General features: G+C 36.3%; 1 protein-coding gene across 21 annotated transcripts in view; it reads left to right on the top strand.

Moving 5' to 3' along the window:
• The window catches only part of FOXP1 (forkhead box P1), a 661,259-nt gene that overhangs the window by 616,055 nt on the left and 18,085 nt on the right, over positions 1-27,119 (top strand). For 14 of the 21 annotated variants that reach the window (XM_056804416.1, XM_007500086.3, XM_056804415.1 and 11 more), the window contains 5 exons: positions 36-123; positions 12,083-12,166; positions 23,696-23,897; positions 24,005-24,084; positions 24,685-24,786. In XM_056804416.1, the coding sequence (XP_056660394.1) occupies positions 36-123; positions 12,083-12,166; positions 23,696-23,897; positions 24,005-24,084; positions 24,685-24,786 (556 nt within the window). The remainder of the gene's footprint in view (positions 1-35; positions 124-12,082; positions 12,167-23,695; positions 23,898-24,004; positions 24,085-24,684; positions 24,787-27,119) is intronic. The other 7 variants (XM_056804414.1, XM_016424445.2, XM_056804412.1 and 4 more) reach the window with 1 other exon arrangement.

Genomic DNA, 27,119 nt, shown 5'->3' with positions numbered 1-27,119 from the left:
CATTTCACTTACCAATTTTCTATGTATTGTTGCAGACATCTCAACAATGAGCATGCGCTGGACGATAGGAGTACAGCTCAATGTAGAGTACAGATGCAGGTTGTACAGCAGTTAGAGCTCCAGGTAAAAGAACATTTATTTTAATTTTACCTCAATATTCATCAAAATTCCAAATCTTTACATTGCTGTAATGAGTTCTGGTCCATTCATTATTGATGGAACAGGAGATTTTGAAACCTATTGTTGTGATTTTTTTAAAACCCTTGAGAAAATTTAGTCTCATTTCTCTTTTATAAAATGCAGTATGAATTTTTTAAAAGTATATTTGTATGTATGCACCATCTCTCAATTATCCATTTTCTGGATTATCTGTGGTTGATTAGGAGCTCCTTTTCTCCCACTTACTGATTCTCAAACTGCCTACAACAGGCCTGAGCTGGGGAGAAATTGGAGCTTGGGAAGAATAATTTTTGTGTGTATGTGTGTGCGTGTGCACATGCATGGGCTTTGCATGTGTGCGTGCCTGCCATATGTGTAGGCAAGAGGTTAGCAGAGGAGGGGAAATTAAAACAATGTTGTACATTATATAGTTACCAGCAGCCATTGCAAAGGCTATTTTGTATGCAAGACAGCAGTGCGGAGATATATGGAAAGCCTTGGGCTAAGTACAGAAGATAATTACATTTGGAATTTTACTGAGTTAAGTCATTTACAGCTTCAAATAGTTGCAGAGAAAAATCAGCAAAAAAACACACTTAAACTTTTTTTTTTGTTGTGACTCTTCAAGATAGAAAAGAATTTTCAAATTGGTTATCAATTTATCTTACTGTGATTGTTTTGGTTTAAGCATGTGCCAAATTTCAGTGTTTTCTTGAGCCAATTAAGATTGTAGAATCACTCAGAACAGTGTCTAAACTTAATTTAGCATCAGGTTTATTAAAACTAAAGGTCCAATAGTAAAATATCAGAATCCTATTTGAACTCTTTAGTGAAGTGTTATTCTAACACATTTGACTGTTAAAAAAAAAAAACTCACATTTGTTGGGAGATTAAAACGAAGGGATTGTCTTTCACTGGCTTATATAGTTTAATTAAAGTAAGTTGGATTTACAGAAGATTGTGACCGTTTGTTTCCATTTTTATAGAAATAGAACTTGTCTGCTCTTGACTATAGTGTTTCTTACTTCATAATTGTCCCATATTTAGTTAATAATATGGATTAGTTGATTCTTGGCTCATACTTCAATTGGTATATAGATTTGTGATGGTTCACAGAATCATTCTGTATCATCAACGTGAGATTGCTTCAATCTTTCATAGTTTAAAAACTTATTATCTAGTTTATGGATTACCCTATTTCATTGATACTCCAGTTCTTTTCCTCACCTCTTTTGGTGAGGAGTTTTGTCATTTAACCTGTTTTAATGAGTAAGGAGACAAGAGGAAAATCTTCACTTGTTAGAAGTCTTGATTCAGAGCTAGATGATAAATAGTTGAAGCTATTGGCTCCAGTGGAGGATGTGGAGTCAGGATTCACTTAGTCATTCTATTACTGTCTTTGTTCTTCAGCACAAACTCCTGATCATTCAGATAAAAATATATATTAAGCACCCAATATTTGCCAGGGACTATGTTATGTACTGGGGACACAAAGGAAGGCAAAAGACTGCTTCTGCTTAAAAGGAACTCATAATCTCATGGAGAGACAACATGCAAACATCTATATACAAACAAGATATGGGAAGAAGAAATTGGCTGACTAGAGATAATCAACAATGATAAAATGATAACATTAAAGAGGAAAGACTTTTTGTAGAAGGTAGGATTGTAGCTGACACATCAAAAAACCTTGGGAAACTAGGAGCCTAAGATGAAGAGGGCAAGAATCCTAGGTCTGGAGGACATTAATGATAGTTGTGACTTTACACCCAAAGTACAGATAGAGAACTCCTATGCTTTCATTTCTATGTGACCATCAAATTCATCACTATAAATGTTTTGCAATATTTCAATGAAGTATCTTTCATTAGTATTTAAAATAAAGGGGTTTTGCTATATGGGGGAAATGGGGATGATTCTAATGGGCTCAGTTTCTTTAGAAATGGAAAATTTTGATAATTCTTATATAAATGTAAGCAATTCTACAATATATAGTAATGGTTCAATAGTTCAGAAAAATCAACTATTACACTAATCAGATTTTTTTTAATTCACTGTTGCCAATGGAATAAAGTACCCAAGCTGTGGTGAATTCATTAGAAGTTTAATTATTAAATTTTTGTTTCCTCCAACTATTATCTCCCTTCTAACTCCTCAGAGCTGCAATATTTTAGAGTAAGAGCTAGGAAGCATGTCTAGCCATCATGACTGTTGGCACCCTTTTAGCAATTCCATGTGACACTGAAAGCCTTTGTGTTTCGAGTATTTCATTCTGAGTTGTTGGGAAAAGTGAAGAGAATCATGGTAAATGGATACATTTTTCTGGATTCAAGTATTTTGCCTGTCTCAACTAATACAAAAGAGATGAACAAAAAAGAAGGCCAAAAGTAACTTTAATAATTGACCAAAGTAGGGTCAGAAAAGGGTCAAGTAGCTGCCAGAGCCAAGAGTTTCAACATCACACTGATTCACAAATGTTAGTGGATAGTGTAGTACTAAGTGAGTCTTTTGTAACACTAGTGAATATTCTAAAAAAGAGCATTCAGATGATAGATGGAAAAGCTAAGAAATGGAAACTAGATGGTAACCAATTGGATAAATAGTTCCTCAAGCTCTTGGATGTGGCATCTGAACAAAAGAAGTGTCATTCAAGTCTAGATTCTATCCCTTTTGACTATCATTTAAGTAAAGTCATCTCACCTTTCTAGGTCTCAATTTTTTTCCTCTGAGACCCTACTTCAATGCATCATTGTGGCTCAAAATCTTTGTCAATCTCTGTGTAAGATTCTCCTAAGCAATAATGATTCAGGATATGGTCTGGAAGTGGGCTGCTACTCCCCCGTTATCCAAGACCAGTCTGGATGAATGCACAAGTACTTCACTGGACTGGCCAGAAACTGGAGAATTTCTTGGCCTAATAATTCCAAAAGAAATTCTCCCTACAACTCCCACCCCCCTCACCCCAATGATAAAGATCCATGATCTATGACCACCAAATGGAGGAGGTAATCTACATGACCTCAGCTGGCCTTTCTAGAATAAAAGTTTCATGATTCTTTGAGAAAAATGTAAAGTTAGAAAATTCAGAGATGAAAAATATTTAAGGGCATTTATAGAATATTTGATTATGAGAGAAAGTAACTACCTGTGCTAAATTTAGGGTCACAGAATTTTAGACTGGTTAACATTTTTTAAAAGAATCTCTCAGTCATTAAACCATCAACAAACAGATATTAAGTGCCTGCTATGTGTCAGAAACTGTTTTGTTTGATAGAGAGATATGTGTGTATATACATATATATATATATATATATATATATATATAATGCCTATATGTATTATTGTGTATAGTATTTCCTAATACACATAACCTGGGTGACATTAGCTCATGACATACGACATATTTCAGGACTAGCCTGTCTACCTTCCTTCCAGCCTCAGTTTATCCTTTCTTCTCTCTAAAAATTCCACCCTTTTGTGAATCATTTCATTCTCGTATTTGATGATTGATTATGTCCTGACCAAAGGCTTTTAATAGTGAATCTGTTTTAAGAACATGTAGAATTTCCAGATCTAGTTATCAAAGACCATCCTTGTCATTGATGGCCTTTTGCACATAAGTATTGAAGCAGACATGGAAAACAGAAGACCTGAATAAAAAAAAACTTAAAGTAAAAGCCAGAAAACAACTGGTCATCTGGCAGCTTTTTCCCTTTCTTCCTCCCTTTAGGCTGGGGTGAGGGGATGGGAAAAATGCTAAGACAATAAAAATACTTGTCTGAGTGGGAGGTGTCATTGTTTGAAATTGTGGAAACCTTTTGCTTCACCAACTGTAATGAAAATTGTGTTCTACAGGAAAGAGTTGAAAGGATCTGGTTCCTTAAAGAATACTCAGTCTAGTGATGAACTATCAATGACGTGGCTTTGGGATCCAGGTAGTGGCAAACATTTTGATTGCCAGGTTTCATTTTTATCTGTTTGCTATTTGGATTCCCTTATTTACTGTATGGTGGTTGGATACGCTGCTTCGTCTCAAGGTTAGCTTCACGCTGCAAATACTAGATTTGTATTTAGAAAAGCCTCTCCAATGAGATGTGAAAAATTCATATGTGTTATGAAGTTTTTAAAAGAGGTGTGTGACAAACTTCTAAAAGGTTTGGAATAATTGCATTGGGGGAAAAGATAAATCTTCAGGCAATATCCAGGAATATTGAGACTTTTCTTTAGGGGATCACTAACCTCTCAGCCTCTAAAGTTTTCCATGAGATCATGGAGATCAGTTAGTGAGTCTCAGAACCTCAAAGGAGGCAGTGACTAGAAACCTTTTTGTCTGACTCAGACCTGAACAAGGATTTCCTCAATACCATCCCTTTCTTAGAGACTCTGCTAGAATTCCCCCATAGAGGGAGGATCCAACCACTTTCAAAGCCACATATTTTATATTTGGATAACTCTGGTTGTTAGGAAGTTGTTTCCCTAGAACCAGCCTAAATTGGCCTCTTCTCAACATTTCACCATTGTTCCCACGTATGCCCTCTGGGTCTACTCCCTCTTATACATGACAGCCTTTAAAATACTTTTAATATAGTTATTACCTGAAGAAAAAAAAAAGATGAGCTAACAGCAAAAATTGATTATACTCTAAAAGTCCCATTTTTCTTGACAAAACCCCTATCCAAATTCAAATGGCCTTCACTTGCCATTTATAAAAATGAACCACTAGCTCTCCCTGTAAACAATTAACCAATTATGCTAAGGTTTTGAGGAAAAATAAAAATGGTGTCAACAAAGACTAATTCATTTGCTCTCAGGAGAAATGGGGCATTAACACTATTTAATAAATAAAAGATCTAAAAACTGGAAAACAATGCTCCAAATTCAGTGGCATGGCTTTGTTTCTTGATTATTAATAATAGGGTTAGATGGCTAGGTGGCTCAAATGATAGAGGTGATAGAACAGGAGTCAGAAAGATCATGAGTTCAGATCCAACCTATAACACTTTTTAGATAAATGACTTCAGGCAAGTAGGTTAACCTCTCTCAATTTTGTCATAAAATGAGAATAGTAATAGTCCCTCTTTCATAGAGATCAGAAATATTTATAAAGCACTTTGCAAAGCTTAAGACACTATTTAAGAAGTAGGTATCATCTTCATTGTGAATTGTTATTGTGATTGTAATGATTATTAATTAGACTCAATTTACAATGAGCACAGTCTCCTACTTTTTGTGAGGGTCACACACATGCAAATACAAACATACACATACATATGTTTTCTGTGTTAACAACTGGGGCATGCTAAGGTCTCAATGGAATTCTACCAATGAGAGTTCCAAAGGCAAGGACACATTATGTTAGCTGAGTGCTCAGGGGAATAGTAGTAAAAAGGAGGAAGTTGGTAGACTCCTGGTTTTCCCTTTTGTTTTGGACGAATATGGAGGGGTTTATAAGTAATCCAGCCACAGCTTATGAAGGTACTATATCGCATTTGTCACCCTCCATGTTGATTAAATAAGTAACCTAGTAGAGTCTAAGAGACTTCTCTCCACTCGAAAGGGCCAAAATAGACTTATGGCAAAGATCTTCCCGACTATCTTTGCACTAAGAACTGTAGGCTAGAATGAAGTATTAGCAAGGAGAAAATGATACATGTTCTGATGGCAAAATGAGACATTAAAATCATCACAAACCAATTACTGTACTTATTTTACATAAAATAACTTCTTCCTTAAACGATGCTGTTTGTAATCAAACCCATTTCTGACAATACCACTAATAGTATCCATTTTTAGACCTCCGTAACCCCATTTGGGGCAATGTTGATGAGAGCTTCCTCACATCAGTGGCCTGCCAAGCCCCTATGACTTCTTCTGAGTGATCTTCAGTGAATGATGGGGAGGTGCTAATAGCACCGTGCCTTTATATTGCAACTGCTTCGTGACCAAAGGCTGAGGAGAGAAAGGGAGGAGGAGACAACATATTTGAAAAATTCTTTGGATTTTTCACTCCCATGTCCTGCATTAAAAAGCAAGACTTTATTTTTCATAATTTAAAATCCTGTCTAACTACATGAGCATTAGAATTCCTAGACTATGACTGAGTATTAGTGTGTGTCTGCTTTAAATGTCAAGAGAATCTTTAATAATAACATTAAGGAATGTTAAGATGGTGACAGAATACAGTAAAAGTAAAGAAAATTTTACATTGGTGGGAAATTGATCCTATGTTGTTTAATACCTGAGCATTATAGAAGGGCTTATGGAAGTTGTTCATTTATTTTATTTTAAAGCTAAGCAAATGCTAAGTGTGGAAGATTCACTTTTTTTAAGTTGTTAGTTTTATTGACTAGGTCAAAAAGAGGTGTTTGGTAAATGTTCACTTTAACAAATGAATTACCCTCTGATTTGTTCCTGTTTATACAGTTGTCATAGTTTATTTGTTTTTGTCTGATTTCAGAGACATGTTTGCCTTCCTTGTACATATTACCCTTCAATGGGTTCATATCTTTGGATATTCACAGCAATTTTAAAAGCCAAAAAGTGTATTATTTTTCACACACTTTTTAATTCCCTAGAAAACAACCTAGTATAGTTGAAAGAATATTGTTCAAGAAGCAAAAGAGCTGGGCTTGGGTCCAGGTTGTCTAGCTACTACATAGATAACTACAAGACAATCATAACCTTTTTAAACCTCGATTTCCCTTTCAAATGAAATTGGACTTGATCATCCATAGATTCTCTTTCAGATCTAAAAGTCTATAAAATAAAATAAGTAATATGTTGCTTATAAAAATCCATGTTCACCTACTTTACTAATTCTGTACAGATAAAAATCTTTATTCACTTAAATGCACAATCACCACCTTTAACCCCTATGCAACACCTGCCAAATTGAACTTAAAGGTTAGTCCATATAACCACATACAAAATGACTAAGTTAAATGAGCCCAACTCAAGATCATACTTTTTTGCATTAAAAAATGAGTTTTAATTTCCTCAATTTTTAGCTTTGAAGATGGTCATAATGCTCTCCTGCAAGATGATCAGTATGGCGAGAACAATGCCAACTTTTCTCCACTATTTAACTTAGTCAATAGATCTGAAATCCAATTTTAGGCATTAGATACTAGAAGGAAGTTGAACCTGGCTAAGCCAAGGAAGAAAAGCTTTTGCTCAAAATAAATGATAGCAGGTAAGAGATCTGATTCATGGGCCTCTCTATTCCAAGAGTTTCCACAAGTGCTTGTCCATGAAGCTGTTGAGTAGTCTGCCTTCTTAACCAGGCTTCCACCTTCATCTTCAAATATTTATTTAAAAAACAAAGATCCTTACCTTCTTTCTTTAAGTCAGTATATTGTACATTTGTTCCAGGGCAGAAGAGTGGAAAGGGTTGGGTAACTAGGATTAAGTGAGTTGCCTAGGGTCACACAGGTAGGAAGTTTTTAAGGTCAGATTTGAACCCAAGACCTCCCATCTCTAATCTGACTCTATCAAATGAGCCACCTAACTGCCCCCTCAATTATTCCTTAATGAGAATGTGCCTACAATTACTGACAGTTAAGTTTAACAAGAGATTTTTATTAACACATACATTTTTATTAATACAAAGGGTTGGTGATTGAAGGAACAAATGGCATAGTCTCTCACTTCAAGGTGCTTATATCCTATCACAGAAATACAGTCTTTACTCAAATAAGTAAAGGTCAAAGAGAATTGAAAAGAGAAAGAATCAGTGAATGAAAGAGAGGAATAAGAAAGGCTTCAAGAGAAGGATGTCACCCAAAGGAGACAGGATTCTGAGATCCCACTGAGAAAGAAGTATCTGACTAGTGAAAGCTAGTAGTCTTATCAGAAAAAAATGTTTATTCTCTCTTTATACATATATATGTACATGTGTGTGTATGTATATGAGTTTATATATTTACACACACTAAATAAAATCATAAACACAGGCTTTCCACATGCTACCAGAACATTTCATTCTCTCAGTGGTCTTTTCGTTTCCTATATTCTGTCTGTCTTTGACAAGAAATGGGCATCTTGACATTTATATTATTATTTTTTTAATTCCCCCATTGAAAGTCAAGTAAGGTAAATGAATGATGTTTTCACTGTGTCTGTTCCTGTCCTCTTTTCTTGGAATTTATGGTTATGAAGGCACTCAAGTATTTTTACTAAAGATCTTTTGTTCACATTCTCTTACTCCAATGATTCCAAACATAGTAAAAGAGTAGAACTGCTTAGTTTGTTTGGTTGTGGGAATTCAATAAGATAAAAAAAAAGGAAAATCTTTTTTTTCTCAAATTCAAAGTACTTTCCCAATGTAGCATATATACATATATGTAGAGATAAGCTGTGATATTGGTAGCGTGGGTAGAGCTTATTCCAAAATTGTACATTTAGGTGATATTATTACCATCAATCAGTAATTAATGTAAAAGTGGAGCCTTGCAATACCAAATTAGAGAAGACCCCATTTTCAAGAGTTTTCATTTACGAAGCACTTTTTTATAACAAGTTCATGCGGTCACAAGTGCATGTATCATCCCCATTCTACAGATGAAAAGGGAAGGCTCTGAGACACCAATTTAATAGTTCCAAATTGCCAATAAGTGGCTGGCTTGGGTCTCACTCTTGGGTCCCCTGACCCTTGTTCTAATGTTCTTTCTACCATTCCATGCTGGTAATTCTTTTGGAAATTGTAATGGGTGAGAGATAAGAATGACATTGGCCATTAAAATTCTGGAACAAACTTCAAGAATGTAAAGTAATTTTTATTTAAACTAACTTCATGAAATATTTTACCTTGCCAAAGCTCCCAGCCATTAAGAATATCCATTAATGTGTTGCACTTTTTGCTCTTGCTCATAAGAAATATGGGGCAATAAAATGACTAAAACACAGTGCAAGAGGTAAAACTGAGGTGAAACCATCTGAAAATGGAACAATCAATTCAATTTCAGTTCAGTAACATTTTTATTAAACACCTACCATGTGCCAGAAACTGTGCTGAGTACTAAAAAAAGGACAAAAGTCAGTCTGCCCTCAAGGAGCTTTACACTCTTAATAAAAGAGACCACATACAAACAACTATTCACAAAGCAAGCTTTTTATAGGGGGAAGGGGGGGGGTAAGAAAGGGAAATCACTGAAATGAATAAGTGTTATCTGTTCCCTGTGAAAAAGGGCCAGTAATTTTAACAGAGCTGGACCCAGCCATTCCTGCACTTTGGGCAATGGTTGATTTGGGATGCTATTGGAACTTATTACACAAAGTGTAAGCTTCCTGGGCACCCTGAAGAAGCAAAGAAAGTATTCCCCATCATGAAGCCCCTTCCATTTCTTGCCATGCTTGACCTTAGAATAAGAATGGGTACAATAGGAAACACTTTCAAACCAATGTAGTTGGCATGCCCTGAAGTTTCCATCCTGGAACAAAGACCCAGTAGTCTACCCTAACTACCCTAATTACAGCTTTGGCTTTGAATATGGCCCTAAACAATAGCAACACATTTCCATTTAGCCTACTTCTGTCACTTGTCACCCCTGACTCCAAGGCTAATCCAAGTTTAATGGGAGTATGATGTGTTACTAAAACAAACATTTACTTAAGTTCCTACCACTTGTACTGGGGATACAAAGGCAAAATGAAAAATAGGTCCTGTCTTCAAGGTGCTTACAGTCTATTGACCAGATTCAACATGTACCAAGTCAAAAAGCTTTTATTAAGCCCTTAATATATGCTAGGTACTATAGATACAGAGAAAGGTAAAAACTGTCTCTGCCTTGACAGCGTTCATAATTTAATGTGAATGACAGCAACCTTGGACAACCAAAGAGGAGAATTTGGAGGGAATATTAGAGGGATGGCACTAACATTAAGGGGGTCTAGGAGAGGTTTCTTGTAGAAGATGGGATTTTAGCTGAAACTTGAAGAGAGCCAGGGCACTTTATTAGTTAATATATAAATAAATTCAGTACTCTAATTAGTCCCATATATTGATTTTAAAATTCGGGCCTCTTTCTAGTCAATATAAGAGGCAATATGACATAGCAGATTAAGACCTGGCCTTTAAGACAAGAAGACTCAGGTTCAAGTCTTCTCTTAGAGTTTTTGGATATGTGACCTTTGCTCAGCAGGTCACTTTATCTCTCACTACCCTTAACACCTCTCTCAGACCATCAGTTATATGGAGTTTGACCACCTTTGGTAAAGAGAGTTTCTTCCTATAAGACTCCTTATAACAGTGAAATCATGGATCTAGTCCCAATCTTTCTCCATCCTACTTTTTAGGAAAAGAATCTTCATTTTTTAAAGAAAAGATTTTTTTAGTATTGTAAATAAACTTTTTTAGTGGTATTTATGTCCCTCAGTGTTTCCCACTTAATTACTAATATGTAGGCTTACATAAACCTAGCCACGTCAAATATTTTTGTCCCAAATCTAGAGAAGCTTACATATGAAACAAAATACTCCTGCAGAAAAACCTTCATTCCTGACATTTTAATTGTTCTCGCTGAATCACTGTTGGAAACCTCACATTCCTTTAGTATTATGTATTGTGAACATCTTTTCCTTTGGCTGTTCAATAACTTGCTAGAGAACAGAGCATGAGTGACATCAAGTTGTTCCTAATATGGTAACATTTTCATTTCCTGTTTGTTGAAAGATAAATGCTAAGACTCTAAGGCTTTTTATTTCTCCCTGAACTACAAGGGGGTGGGGGGGAACTAATGTTATATGGTTTGGAATGGGCCAACCAGTTAGGATCAAATAAGACAAAAACCTTCTCTACTCTCTTTTGCTTCTGGTCTCAACAATTTTAAAATTGAATTTTATGACAGCACAAAAATTCCTTGTCCAAAAATTGAGGCCCCATCCAGCCTTGATGCATTTCTTCTACTCATAGACCAAGCAGCACTAGAATATCACTTCCCTTTTCAAAACAAATGAGCAACTCGGGCTTTTTTCTCACCATTTTTGTAGAATCGGCTCAGTGGGTCTAAGTCTGCTCCTTACCTTTTCCTTAGTCATTCTTTTATCATCTTCTTTCATGTACTTTTAATTTCTCCCTGCAATAAGGCACTAGAAGATTTTCCCCAGCTCCTTTTGCCAGATCTCTTCTTGGTCTATCAAAATACGTTAGGAGCACATCTGCCCCCAAGGCCTATTCTTAGTGGGGAGGGGGAAATCATTCAACAAATATTTAGTGAGCTCCTACTATTTGCAGAGAGCTGAAAAATTCCTTTTCTTTTCGGAGAAAATTACATCCTGGCTAGATGAAAGAATATGAGGGGCTTGGAATTTTGACAAAACGAGCTTCATCCAACTTCATTCCAAGGGGAGACCTGACATTCTGTGTGTGCACTGTTGTTAGTTGTAGTGTGGTTTCTTTGAGGAGAAAATATTTGCCCTCACACTCCTTGAATATCCTAGTACTCCACCACAGTTTTAGGCTATGTATAACAAAGTCGAGGTTAATTTTGCATAAACTGTGTTCATTTGTCTGGGTATATGTGTCTGTGTGTCTGGGTTTTACTATTGCAACAAAGAATTTATGAGATTTAGCTGCATAACTCATTTTCCTTTGGCTTTTCCCTGAGTAGGATCGGTTAATAGACATGATTCACTGTTGTCTTCTAGCTGTCAGTGCTACAGTGAACCCCTTGGTGCCAGCAGGTCTAGAGCTCCCTAGTTAAGAGCCTAATGCATTTTGTATTGAGAAATACACCGGGCATCACAAATTAGTTTTAGTTTGGCAATAGACATATAGATTTCAAAACAATTAAGCAATAAAAACTGTTTGGTCATGTGCTGTGGTGCCAACAGTTTAATTAGAAATAAGCATCATTGAGGATGTTAAAATCATCATGTGTCTTATTCATAAAAATAATGGCATTTCTTCTCTATCCTCTTCCTCTAGCTTGCAAAAGACAAAGAGCGCCTACAAGCAATGATGACCCACCTCCATGTGAAGTCAACTGAACCCAAAGCCACCCCTCAGCCTGTAAGTAGTACCAGTGTGAGGGCTGATAACCTCAAAGAAGCATTTTCCACTTTAGAAAAGTATCAAAGAATTAAAGAAATTGCCTCTCTCTGATCAAATGATAGAAGACTAGGAGATGTAACCTCTGGCTGATTGGAAAGAATTGGCATTTCTTACCTCAGTTTTGGTTTTGGTTTTTTCCCATTAATTGAACAAGCATTTTAATGATACTGTGTTTCCAGGCAAAGGGAACTGACTCTTGAGTCCAATGACTGTTTGACTTTGGGCAAATTTCTTAACTTCTCTAGCCTCAGTTTCTTTATCTCTAAAATGAGGTTCAAATTTAAAAGTTTCTAAGGACCTTTTTAGCTTCCATCTATGATTCTCTGAGCCTGCAAGGGCATTTCTGTAGTAGACAAAGGGCATTCACATATACAGGGGCCTCAGTTATATACCTCATGCAGGATATGACATTTGATCTGAGTTGAATTGAAAAGTGTAGCTTCTAAGAGCAGGAGGTGAGAAAGGGGATTCATTCCAGGCAAAGGGGACAGTCTGTGCAAGAGAATTAAACTGAAAGGGACCTCACAGTGATCAACCATCATGGATAAGCAGATAATATTCTATAAAAGCCTATTGTCTTCTGAGGATACGTAGTTGGCATGAATCCTGAATGACAATAGCTTAACCAAAAGCTCTTTCTTGGACCTCATCTCATATTGCAAGTTGTTACTTTAATGGTTGTGCTTCCCATATTTGTATATTTCTTTAAGATTTCCTAGCAGTTTTAACTGATTATTCAAAATGGAGAGTGCTTTGGTTCTTGATTTTAAGATTTGTCAGATTTAAAGGTACACTGCCTTTATTTGATTTTTGCCTTGAGTCACTGTGTGAAAATTAATTGAGCGTTGACAATCTATAGTTAGTACTAGCAATTTTAATCAATATGCAATGATGCAGCATAATGGCAAAGTATTGGTTTATCTGTTTTGACTGATTTTTTTCTATAAATAAAGCAAACACACACCCATATATGTATGATTTATGGTGATAGAAATAAAACGGAGTCAGACTATTAACCCAGCAAATATGGTAGCCTGCCAAGATGCAGTTGGCAGACAAAATTAATGTCTGAAACAGAACACATTACAGAGATATAGAACATAAAATCATTAAACACTCCGTATATCCATTTTTACTAGAAAAGAATCCTCCATTTCCATGTATTCTATAATAAATGGCTGCAAAAGTGATGCGTAGGCTCCTGGAAAACAGCTCCCCAACTTGAAATGTGTGGAATCCAGTCAACACTCTTGGTCACAGAACTTCTTTGAGGAAGGGACCTGGGAATAACATGAACCCAGTGAAGCAAATTCATTAAACCCTGAAATTACTTGGGTGACCTTTTGTCAGATGAGTTCGACCAGTCACAAAGGAAACTCCTTGCCAGGGAACTATCTGAAAATCTTCAAATCATTCTAGTCCGCAGGTAGATGTTTCCTTCTGTGATGGACCTGTGTATATAGACCTAGCAACATGGAGGAGGGAACAGAATTTAGTTTCTGTCTTTCCAGGTGGATTAAAAATAACAATGGCAAAATGATACTTGGATCTCAAAACACAGGCTAGGCACAGGGACCTCTCCAAGCATCAGCACCCCCTCAGGAAGGAGGGATTTAAAAACTAAAGAGAAGGAATTGCAAGGAGTCATGAATTGCTCAACTAGTGATCAGTTGAGAGTATTGGCAGGCAGCACCATATGCAAGCCTACTTTAATGAAATCGGCTACAAAAATACCAGTTGGTGTCGCCATGAAGACTAGTGTTAAGCAGCCAATAAACAGGGAATGGCAGCTGAAAAAAAAATGAACAGGGAAAGAAGGTTTGTCTTGATTGGTATTAAAAAAATGTTTTACATTCTAGAAAATTATAGCTTTGATGGGGACCTCCTACTAAATTTATTTTTAACTGCTCTATTGAAAATTCTGTACCACTAGTCAACATTATCTCTCAGTTGCTCAGCACAGTGTTTCTTTATTAAAAGAAATAGGCACGAATATTTTTGACTGAAAAATTAATAGCTTTTGAATTCATACACAGCAGGTTTTCTTTTGCAAAGAAGTCCAATATCGCTGCACAGCACTTCTATAACCATTTATTTAGAGTCCAAGTCAAGCCTTTGACAGCCAGAGCAGTGTTACAAGCCAACATAAAGAACTCCAAGATGTAAACCAACAATAGGCAGTCTGTGTGAGGTTTGCCATTGTCAAATACATAGATTGTTTGGATTAGTTTATGTAAATGTACTGTTGTATTACCCTTTGAAAAAAAAAAGATCACATTTGTATATGAAAAGTGGTTTCCTTCACAGGCAGCATTATAAATTCCTTATCCTTTAACTTACATGTTAGAAGTAAAAATTGGTGCCTGACAGGCCTATATTGTGTGACATTCTGTTGTTGGATTGAAACTGCCTTCTTTTCATTTATTGAAAAATAGAAAATTTTATTATAGATACCATCTTATAAATCAGAAATTATTAAAATATGTATAGCTGAAGCATCTGGAAATTAATTATAAAATGTAGAAGTATAGTATTTTGCATAAATTTTGTCTACCTTGTGAAAAAAATACGCATACCCTGCAAACTCCCAATTCTTTTAACTTCGTGGTTCCAAGGATATCTGGTGACCATGTCTGTTGGCTGGAACTTTCATAAGGAGCTAATTTATTCCTCCCTAAATAATAGAATACTAGAGGTAGGTCAGAATTAGTGTTCTTCTGTGTATCTCTTCATTTTAAATCATTCTTTATGAATGATTCAAACCCAGCAGAACATGTGGACTTTCATGTTATGGCCTATCCAGTGTCAGGATAGTTTACTAAAAATTATTTTTTCTATTTCTAGATATAGGATTTTTATGCTGTTTTTTTTTGGGGGGGGGGATTTGTTTTACTTCTCAGTCACTATGTGAAAAAAAAAAGTCAAGATTCTTATTTTGAAAGGAATGTCATTTGCCCAACTTTTGCCAATTGTCCTGGTCAGTTGTGTAGTTGTCCCTCATTTAATAGCATCATATTAAGTTGCTTTAGCACTTCGGGGTACTCTGAAGAGCAGTAGATCCTGGACTTCTTTTTTGCACAACCTATTGCAGCAAGGCTACTGCCCTAGTGTACAGGTACAGTTTTTCAAATCTAGTCATGTTAAATGATATGCTTTGTTACAAAGTCTGTCCCTTGGAAGTAGGGTCAGCTTTTTTAATCCCAAGCGTGTTGAATTGGCACGATAAGTTTTCAATTCAATTCATCAAGCATTTATTCAGTTTCTACTTTCCTAATCCCAGGAATTGTGGTTGATGATTTGGGTTACAGAGACCAAACCAAACCAGGCCCTGCTCTCAGGGCACCTACCCTCAGCTCCCTAAGGAGGGGACCTTCAATCCTCCATAACGCTGCCTCTAGCTCCCTGCTTGTTCTTTACAAATTTCCCAATTGAGAATAAAACCCTTCAATTCCCAGAGTATAGGAATAAGGCTTTAAATGAAAAATACACTTAAGAGGGGAACATATTTATACTTGTGTATAAGTGACTCATGTCAGAGGTTTTTGTTAAGTCATGGGAGAATTTGGAACACTTGAAATTTCAAGGAAAAGGGAAGAGGAAAGGAAAAAAAAACACCTTAAGGCTGAAGGGGAAGAGGGGTTAGGAGTTTCTAAGAGGAGCTTGCCTATTTCTCAAGCATTGCCCATACATGGAAGGACATTTGATCTTTCCCTAGGATATATAGCAAGAGTTGTTGGGACAGGCAAAATATTCTTTGGAAGAAACTTTGTTGCTGCATGTGTGTACACAGTTAGAAAGAATTCCACTGTTTTGAGTTTTTCTGCTCTGATCCATTGAGAGGAGATCAAAACTTTTTCACTGGAGGTATTCATACACAGAGAGATAAGATGTTGTAGGGGAAGGTTTATGCTTCCAAGAGGTTGGATTAGTTGAATTCAAACGTTCTTGTCACCCCTGAGATTCTGACTCTAAAATTCACACTAAGATATTTTTTTTAAGTATTGTAACAAATTTGGTTGATGTATGTTGATCATAAAAGCTCTTAATGCAGTTACATTTTCAGGTCAAATGAAAGAAACCTAACTGCCTCTTGTTGGGAGGTGAATGGTTCCCTCTTTACCTCACAGAATTTCACATTCAGCTCCTTCAAAGTAAATGCATCATCAAGTTATAATCTACTACTACATTTCCCCAGCATTATCCACAATACAATTAACAACATCTAATCATCCTTGCATTTTGAATTGCTCCCAATCACTAATTGTAAAAATATCCTTTCAGTGGACATGGCTGTCAGAAAAACTATAAATGATATTCTCTAATATTGGTTAAAGTTGCAGTCGGCTTTGGAATGTTACTTAACATAAAAGAACAACTCCCTGTCCAAGGGGGAAAATAGCATTCTTTTCTAGCAGTGGACAAGTAATTATGTGTACCTGGTAGTACATCCATCTTTATGAAATTGACATAAAACATTTACAGGAGCACGCACATTTTAAATGAAATGCCCTGTTAGATATTCCTTTTTTATGTATTTTCTTTTACTCCACCGTAGCAATTAGGACTGTTTGGAAAGTGTTTTTAGCAACTGTAAAAACAAAGTATCCAAAAAACCTTTTAACTGTTGAAGTAATGACTGAGAATTCTAGTTACTGTAACTATACTTTATAGTTTGAAAAATAATGTTATACAGCAATGAAAAGAGATTCCCAAATACAGCACCCCAAAGTCATTTTTATATACTGGTTTTCATTAAGTCCCACTCCTCAACTTAGGTTTCTTTAGTATCACTGCCAATAACAACACCTGCTAAATGATTATTCCTTGCCAGAGCCAGCATCAAATATAGCAACATGTCCAGGCTGAAATCCTCAAGGAAGACACCATCTCTTGACAAAGCCTTAGGCCACCACCCACTGCACTGCCCTCCCCTCCATGTGGTAACTCCCCTGCTGTCTTTAGAACCCTCTTTGAAGAAAAGTGATGAATGTCCACACATCATCAGCAGTTACAGCATAGGCTTTAGCGCTGATCTGACCAGCGGTACTGATGGCAGACAAGCTGTTTTCCCAAATCGACCATGCTGTCCTACTATTCTGTACAATTAGGACACTCGGTATTTGGGTTCCAGCCTCATCTTTTGTTCCCAGATGCTGTTTTCCTCAAAGACACAAAATGAACACAAACAAAAATAAAAGTAGCTCCTTATAGAGCCACTTAAAAGTCCATTTCTGTCAAGGGCTTGCCTCACTGGTTCATTTAGGAAAATTGTTAGTGACTCACACATCATCTTTAAAAGGGAAACAAGATCATTGTTTAGCAGCAAAGATTAATAAAAAATATTAAGTCTGCTATCTAAGGTTGATACAGTCTGCATAGTTTATGGAAATAATCTACCAGTTAATGTTTTCTTGTGTGTTATTTAGCAGTTGAACTGCCAGGAGAGAAGCTGTCTCCCCCCAAATAACTTTCTTAATAGGAATGAAAATAATAAAACTTAAAGTCTCTTCAGCAAATTTTAGTGCCACAGATCTCTCGATGTTTCAGAGAAGCTATCTTAAGCTGAAATCACCACACGATGGAAACTGCTGCAAACAAAATATTAGGTGTTACCAACTTTTCTAAACATAGCAACTTCTTTTTAAATAGAAAATGAACACAATAAGAAAAATCAGGTTTCCATCAGGAAAAGAAACCCTCCCAGTCCAATCCCTTCCTGCTCTTTGCCCCTGTATAATTATCTTCTAAAACCTAGACTGCAATCAGAAACTGAGCACATACACTTTCATTTCTAATTGATGATTATATCAAGATTTAATAGTTTACAATTAAGATGAATATTTCAAGATTACAACAAAACCAACACTATTCATAATTTGTGCTTATGTTCTAATTCCATAATTAATTTTGTCTACATTTTAAAGACACCCCTTAATTAAAAAAAGGAAGTTTGGGATAAAAACAGAGCCTGTTTCTAATCTTTTCCCCACCCTCAGTTTTCTCTTTCCTGTGACCACAGCCCTATAAGATCGTTCCCTCTTCAAAGCAAGTTGATAGTATCATCAAACAGACATGCAGGAGTAAAACTTGGGCAGTAATTGATAAGGTCACTATTTCTTTAACATGGTAGGTTAGTTGGTCCACTTCACACTGTTATGTGAGGGGAAGCCCCCAATATTCTGGAGTCCCAGCCTCGTGTTCTTTTCCTCACAGACTGTAGTCATGTTTAATTTGGAACTGGGCTCCTTTGGCAAATTAGCAATTAGAACAATTTTGTGGGAATATGTATATGTGTCATTAGTTTTCCTGCAAATTAATAGCAAGAGCAGAGGTCAGGCAGAAATTTTCCACTTGACTGCAGCTCCTCTGTTGAGATTTGGCACTTTGTTTTGGAACGGCCACAGCTGCTCCAAGCCACACTCTTCCTCTAGGAACTGTCTTTTAATTAGTTTACCTCATAGCCATTATTACAAATATTACTGCCTCCCCTCCTTGAAATAGAATTACTGTTTCTACAAAATATTCCAGTGACATCTTGCACCACTGCACATTGATGGTGGGGGTCATTCGAATGCAGCGTTTAATCATTAGATCACCTCCATAAGCATCTCCTAATTAGAGTCCTTACAATACAATTTTATCTGGTAATTAGCTGAGATTGGCTGCTTCCTCTGTAGCTTATTAGTAGCAGCCCAGCAGTGGGTGTGAATCACAGTGTCATTTGTCAAGCCTGTTAAAGTCCCCTCTTCGCTCTCCTCTTTTTCAGTATTTATTTCCAGTTGCTACCTGTACTAAAAAGCCTGAAGAAATGTTACCCAGTTTCAGTTCTTTCAATGTAGAATACTGACCTTTATGGGATTTTTTTTTTTGGTCTTCTAGTAGAGGCAGACCAAGTGTTAAGCTTTTTATAAAGTAAAATGGGCTTTTGAAATGGATAAAATGTTATCACTGTGACTTTTCCAAAGGAAGAAATCCTCAACTCTTCTTATACATGTACACCTAAAATGCTCTAAGTTTGCCAGCACTTATCAGATGTGTGAGTGGGCTTTGATTTTGTGCAACAGAAATAAAATCTAGTGGGTTTGATCTCCCACCACCACCCTTCCCCCCTTAAGAACTGTGATAGGACTGTATGTTATGGCATTATAGAAACTAATGCTTATAGCATTTTAATTTTTAATGTCACTTTTTTCCCCAAATCTATTAATGACTACTGGTTTATGAACCACCAAATACTATTTTTAAGTTACAAAGGAAAAAAAAACAATATAAATGCAAACTTATTTTTAGAAATTCTCTAACAAACTAGTTCCAAGGGGAAGCCTATAAGCCAAATTAAAAGTGGCAATGATTTGTTCACTTTGTTAACTGATCATTAAGGAAATCACAAGATGAGCTCTAACCTTGTAGGAATCTGTCTGCCGCCATGTTTTTTCAAAGCAGAATAGCTCCAAGCAGGGACCTTCTGGCACAGTCACATCTGCAGAGGCTTTTGGTTTCATGAATTAATTTCTTTAGAGCTTTTCTTGAATTGATGCTTATGTGGACTGTGGCAAGCTAGCTCAATTGTTTGAATATGGTACTAATGAAGCCAAGCTCAGGGGTCACATCCCTATGGGGGTCAGTTGGCTTTACACTGTTCCATTGCCATAGTCTTATCCCTTAACCCTGACCAGCTATCAGGTAATTGTAGGCCATTGAATCACAAGGGTAAGCCCTTCAGGAGGTTATGGTTGGATAATTTGAAATGTACCAGCAAATGGTGGGGAGGGGGGGGGAAGGTACAATGGAGGGACAGGTAAGAAAACTACCCTAAACAAAAGGATCTACTTGACAGAGGGTCATTAGTGTGATCTTTCCATTCAAATAAATATTTATGTTCCTGAAGGCATGATTTAACATGAACTTTTCTCTCTCTCTCTCTCTCTCTCTCTCTCTCTCTCTCTCTCTCTCTCTCTCTCTCTCTCTGTCTGTCTCTCTCTCTCTGTCTCTCTCTCTCTCTCTCTCTCTCTCTCTGTCTCTCTCTCTCTCTCTCTGTCTCTCTCTCTCTCTGTCTCTCTCTCTCTGTCTCTCTGTGTCTCTATGTCTGTCTCTCTGTCTCTGTGTCTGTCTGTCTGTTTGTCCCTCTCTCTCCTGACTTTGAGAAGTAGATATTTTATTTGAGTTGCATGTATAACATGTATATAGATGAATAGCCAAGGTACTTTGAGGAAGAAGGGAGTACTAATTGGGTAGGGGGAGAGGAATCAAGGAATATTTTCCCCAAAGAACTGACACCTGAGCTGAGCCTTGACTAAAGAAGATTTCTGAGAGGCAGAGATAAGGAGGGATATAGGGAAGATATTTTAAGAATAAGGGGAACAGGCAGACATGGTATATTGGAACTAAGGTTGGAGAAGAAATGTGGAGTTTAGTAAGAAGCTAGTATTCTATTTGTGGAGAATGTAAAATAGGGAAATATATTAAAATGCACAGGACCTAAATATTTTAATGGATACCTTTTGTTTTGATGTGAGATGATTTGCAACAAATACCAACCCCAACACCCCCCCAAAAAAGCACAGCCATGGCAAACCAGTATATAGGACTACTTGGTGCAGTAATTGCAATCATTGTTAAACTCCACTTTTTCATTTTACCATTTGTGACATATCTTGGCTCAAATTTTTTTGTAATAGCCCTGAGATTGAGTTTTGTTTTAAACTCATACATGTCATTCTTTTGACTTTGCTTCCTTCACTCTGTCAGTTCATATAGGACTTCCCACATTTCTCGAAAATTGTAGTCAAGCTTCCTTGAGCAAGAGTATTCTAAGTCTTTCCTTAACTGTTTTTTTTTTCTAATTTTTTGCTATTATAGATATTGTTGCCATGAATATTTTTGTATATGTGAGCCTTTTCTTAATGGCTATAACTTTCTTGGGACATAACATTCTGGATTAAAAGATGTGAGAAATTTAATAACTTTTCCTACAAAATTCCAATGTGATTTTTCCAGAACCAGTCCCTGTTTTTTTGCTTTTTTTGTCAATTTCACTATTTTATTTTTGTTTTGTCTTAATTATTTCTCCAATGTTATTAGAATCCACAAATATATTTTTGAGCATTTTTTATGATGTAGAAATTGGCTATTTTAGAGCTATTTGTACATTTGCATATTTTAAAAATTTTAATCACAGAAGAGTAAGATGGTCCACCCCCAAATAGCCCTCAATTATGGTGTGATACTAGAAATGTAGTTAAACTGTTTCTCTGAGCTATATTTATTATGAAGGGTCTTAAAAAAATTATATCTAAATTATTTTATCAGCAACCTATCAAGGAACGGATTTCATTAGGAAAGTGGTATGGAACTTCTATCAGTGCAGATCTCAACACAACTATAATTGATAATCTTACAAACTGTAAAGCATAAATCATCCAAGTTTCCAGTGTTTGGGGTTTTTTTATTAGCTGTGGGCAGACCCATACACATATATGCATATATACTGTCCACATGGAATCTAGAAGTCCCCAGTTTATTGAGTTTGAAGGTAGAGACCCCAGGTTTTGACCTTGTCACAGGAGAGTTCCTCCCTGAGGGAAAGTCCTACTTCACTGGTCTCAGGCTAACAATAGACGGGCAGATGCCTCTTTTTGCCTTAGAAGGCTCTCCCATTGTACCACATCCCCCTTTGGAGGATTGAACTCAGGACCTTTGGCTTATGAGACTGACATGCTACCTACTGTGCATAGCTCAAGGTCTGTTGTTAGCCTGAGACCAGTGAAGTAGGACCTTCTCTCAGGGAGAAACTCTCCTGTGACAAGGTCAAAACTGGCGTTTCTACCTCCAAACTAAATAAACTGGGGACTTCTAGATTCCATGTTGACAATGCATACATATATTTAATATGTACCTATGTAGTCTATATATACCTATTACTAGATATTTATTATTATGTAATCTGTATATATATGCACATGCATTTTATATGTATAAACACACACACACACACATATATATATTTGTAGCTATAAGTTTTAAAACCGGGTGTCCTTTTCATTTTTCAGAATAGCCAACTTGAAAACCCCTTCCTTCATCTCTCACACACGTGGACATAAAAAGCCGTGGAATAACCACAAGGCACTAATTATTCGAAAATGGCTAAAAGATTTTGATATAGCAAAATCCAAATAGTTGATCGTCTGCTCCTCTTTGAAACATTTGTAATAAAATATTTTGTCTTTCTCAGCCTGATCTACCTGGCCTAACCTGACTTTTAAAGCTCTTCATTTGCCTCCTACACCTTCTCATTGTTACTTTTCACCACCTTGTCTTCAGTGCTCCAGCTAAACCTGGCTTCTAGGGATGTCCCAGAGCATTCCAACCTCAACCTCCAGGCCTTTGTACATTCTGTCATTTTTGCCCAGAAGGCATAATCCTTCCCTTGGCCTCTATTCTGTTGGACAGGCATTGATGAAACACCTACTTTGTGCCTGAGATACTCTGCTGAGCTGTGGAGATCCAAAGAGAAAAACAAAATGCCCAAGCCCACTATTTCTTATTTTCCTCAAAGAATTCCCAGCTTTCTTGAATACTTAACACAGGTCCCATTGCCCACCTAAGGCCTCTCAAATGCCCCCTCCTTCCCAGCTGTTCTCTCCCTCTTGAAATTGCTTTCTATTTTAAAATCCACTTGGTATTTACTTATCTTTGATCATGTTGTGTCTACCCAGTAGAATGTAAATCCCTTGAGGGCCAGGGCTCTCATTGTTGTCTTTATCTTCCACGGAGTAGCCCTGAGCCTAAAGAAAATGCTTAATGTATGTTTGCTAAATTAGCAAATTCAACAAATTGAAAATCTGGAGACACACCTACCTCTGTGAATATCATTGTAATGTTAATTAGTAATGTACATAGTAAATACTATCATGTGGGTCTTTATACAGTCATACCTTGGAATTGTGAAGAAATGATTTTGTGAAAATGTCATGGGTTTTAAAGAGAAGCTTATGTGCAAAATTGTCTCAGCAGTCATTTTATTATAGATTTTAATCCTATAGTCAACAGATTTTAGTACATTGTGGTTTCAAATGGAATTGTTAGGTTTACTTTTATGGGAATGAAGGTGTGCTGAGTTCTTGGGTTAAGTGGTTAGTCACTTCTCTCTCTCCAGATCTATTCAAAATACAAGAAAAATAAACAAAAAGAAGTGATCCATTTCCCAGCCATCTCTTTATCTTGTCTCAATAACTTGCCCCAAACTAAAAAAGAGATGACTTTTTATTGTTGTTTTTTTGCCAATCAAAGATATCGTAGAACAAAGATAAATCTATCTTTTTTGGTGGCAAGTCCCCTTGGGCCTCCACTGATGATTTCTTTTTCTGCTGATGTCTTCACAGTAATAAAGCTAGATATGCATCCACTGCCTTATTCCTGAATGGCTTTCAATGAGATTCTAATGGTCATGAAGGTCTTTCAAACAGAGTTTCTTGCTTTTCTTCCTAGTTGAATTTGGTATCAAGTGTCACACTCTCCAAAACAGCATCAGAGGCATCTCCACAGAGCTTACCTCATACTCCTACTACCCCTACTACACCCATCACTCCCGTCACCCAAGGACCTTCTGTCATCACTACCACCAGCATGCACAACGTGGGACCCATCAGGAGGCGGTACTCGGATAAATATAATGTGCCCATTTCTTCAGGTAACTTCTTTACTCCTCTTCCTAAGAAATTTGCCTTTTTCAAAAAACATGCTAGCACATTTATTTTGGTAGAAGTGAAAATTAACAGGCCAATGATTCTTATTTAGCAGACATCGCGCAGAACCAAGAATTTTATAAGAACGCAGAAGTTAGACCACCCTTTACATATGCATCTTTAATTAGGCAGGTAAGTAAATTCCCCCAAAAGAGAACCCCCCAAAAGCACAAATGTCTACGTATACCTAATATTGATGAAATAGATTTAAAACCGTTTAGTATTCAGGCATGCTCAAACCTTTTCTATAAGGTTTTTTAAAACTGCAATATATAACATAATTGCTTTTGATTAAGTATTACAATACGATGTGATTATTAGGAAATTCATTTCACACAACAGTGAAAATGAGCCTGTTTAAAGATGGCAAGTCAATTATCACAAGCTACAGTAATCTCTGATCCCTAGAATTAATCTGAGCTCTAAATAATTACTGAGCTTTAATCAGCTAGTGAAATGTTTTGCATTTCTCTTTGATTCTGCTTTATGAATGACTAATAAATTAATATTTCTGTAAGGAAACAGAAATAAAAACTCAAAACAATTAGATAATTCCATTTTGAATTTTGCTATTGAACTGTTAAATACAACCATTAATCTTAGATGGTTTTGAGAAAGTCTTCTTAGGATTTTTGCTCCCAATCACAATGGTTTAATATTTTCAAAGAAAGGTATGGTGGTGATTGTGCTGAAATGGTCATAAATTCTCTTCCATTTTTATTCATGTCATAGGCTATTCTTGAATCTCCAGAAAAGCAACTAACCCTAAATGAAATCTATAACTGGTTCACCCGAATGTTTGCTTACTTCCGGCGTAATGCAGCAACGTGGAAGGTAAGCCTTTTCACACACCTCCCACTTGACTTTGGTTCTTAACCATGTCTAGAATAGACACTGCCAACAGATGACATGATATGGTGGTAACACCATGAGGGCATTATATCTATATTGTTTGTTTTCACACACACACACACACACACACACACACACACACACACAAAGATCTCATCTACAGGAATGATTTGAGATTTGGCAGAATACTTCTGTCTTTGAAAAGCACTAATTGAAGCCTCTCAATGTTGGCTTTCTCTCCCATGATTATACCAGTTCATCTGTGGTTATTGCTTTTAGAAGTGAAATTCTATCTTTCCAGCTGGAATCCTTAGGATAAAGGAATAGGGTGTTATATCGGGCTTGCCTTGTTTCTTACACAAAGCTTTCATTTTTCTAGCCCTTCACCCACAACGGTCATTAATGGAACTGGATAATTTGTTTCTCAACCAATTGATATCTGGAGAAAATATTCTACCATCTTGCTGCAACTCTTTGGTTTATAATTAGGTTGGAAAAAATATTAACCCTTGGAATGGAAAAAGCCACAATAATGAAATCTAAGCTATTTGTTTTTCAGTTGCCTTTGTTGTTGTTTTTGGACTATGATGGACTTGTCTTTCACAGTGTGAAGTGGCTTCAGACATAGTTACCATCTTCCCTCCCTGAACCAATACCTTTTCCTTCTAAATAGAACATAAAAATTATTAGAATATTATATTAAACTCTTCGTAAAGATCTCTCAGGGCCTCATTCAGCTTGATCAGATTGTGAGTTTATATGATTGAACTCAAGATGAAGCAAGTTCACTTTGAATGCCCCATCTAGAGTCCTCAGTAGAATCTCCTTTAAATTGCAAAGTAGTCTCAGGGTACAGATCAGCAAAGTTCCAGTGGACTCCACCAACCATTCCCAAATCTGTCTTTCTTCCCTTCCTCCCTCCTTTCCTTCTTTCCTTGTTCCTTCCTTCCTTCCTTCCTTTCTTCCTTCCTTCCTTCCTTCCTAGCCCTGAACACCAGAGATCCCTTTCAGATGAGGCTGATGGTGGATTTTATTTAAATTTTTTTCACCTTTTTTAACTTTTATCCTCTGTCTTAGAATTGATACTAAATATCAGTTCCAAAACAGAAGAGCAGCCGTAAGGGCTAGGCAGTTGGTATTAAGAGATTTGCCTGGAGTCACATAGCTAGGCAGTATCTGAGGACAGATTTGAAACCAGAACCTCTTGTCTCTAGGCCTGGTTCTCTATATCCACTGGACTACCTAGCTCCCCCTATTTTTTTCTTAAATGATGATAGAATCTAAAAATAAATTAAGCAAAAAAGGAAATAAGTATGGTTTGTTTTAATCAAAATACATAAAACTATTCCATTGTTGTTTCCTAATGATCTCCAGTGGAAAGTTTTGTATCAAAAAACTTCTGAAACTACTTTCTAAATTTAAATGACATAAAACATGGATAAGATTTATTGAATACCATCATGTAGGTTCTGCAGATTAAATAGATAGGCCTTCTGGTGAATCAATAGTAAGGAAATGTGATATCTGAGGTTAAGTTTGGTACAAAGTTTATCTTCATGCCTAAGAACTTTGAACTTGATTTACAATTTTGGTTAAGTACTATCCTGTGTAAAACTGAAGAAGATATAAAGTCTAAATAGGAAAATAATGACTTCATTAAATTATAAATGATCAATTGAAAATGACAAAAAAAAAACCCTTCTCAACATTGACATGGTATTTAGAATCAAGTTTTCAGACATAACTTTTTCCCTTGCAAAAATTGTAGATTGTAGGTACCATTAAATGGTGATCATAGTTGAAATGATTGAATAATTAATATATGTACCTTTAATTGTGCTCACATTTCCTATTTACATTACTATCCATCTTAGATGCAAAATAAGTTAAGGTTATATTTGAAAGGAGCCAGTATTTTCAGTATCTATTATCTTTTTTAAAAAAATATTCCTTTCAGATAGTTTGCAATATAAACATATGTGTACGTGTAAAAACACATATCCTTAGCTCAATTTCAATTTTTCCTTTGCAAATTTATCTATGTAGTCATAAAATTGAGATAAAACAACCACAGTGTATTTGTCGGGAAAAATTTCCTTCCATTACTAGTCAGTATTCTACATTTCTTCACCGAAGTTAATTGCTTTAAAACATCAGATAATGATTGAGAATAAAATATATCTAGTATTTTCATATGTAACACTTTGTAGTTTACAAAGCGTTTGACAAATATCTCATTTTATCCTCACAACATCCCTGGGAATTTAGAAACTATTACCCACATTTTACAAATGACAGAACTGATGCAGAGAGCT

This window comes from Monodelphis domestica, chromosome 7 (genome assembly GCF_027887165.1).
Source record: "Monodelphis domestica isolate mMonDom1 chromosome 7, mMonDom1.pri, whole genome shotgun sequence".
Taxonomy (NCBI): Eukaryota; Metazoa; Chordata; class Mammalia; order Didelphimorphia; family Didelphidae; genus Monodelphis; species Monodelphis domestica.
This window is presented reverse-complemented; position numbering and strand designations above follow the sequence as displayed.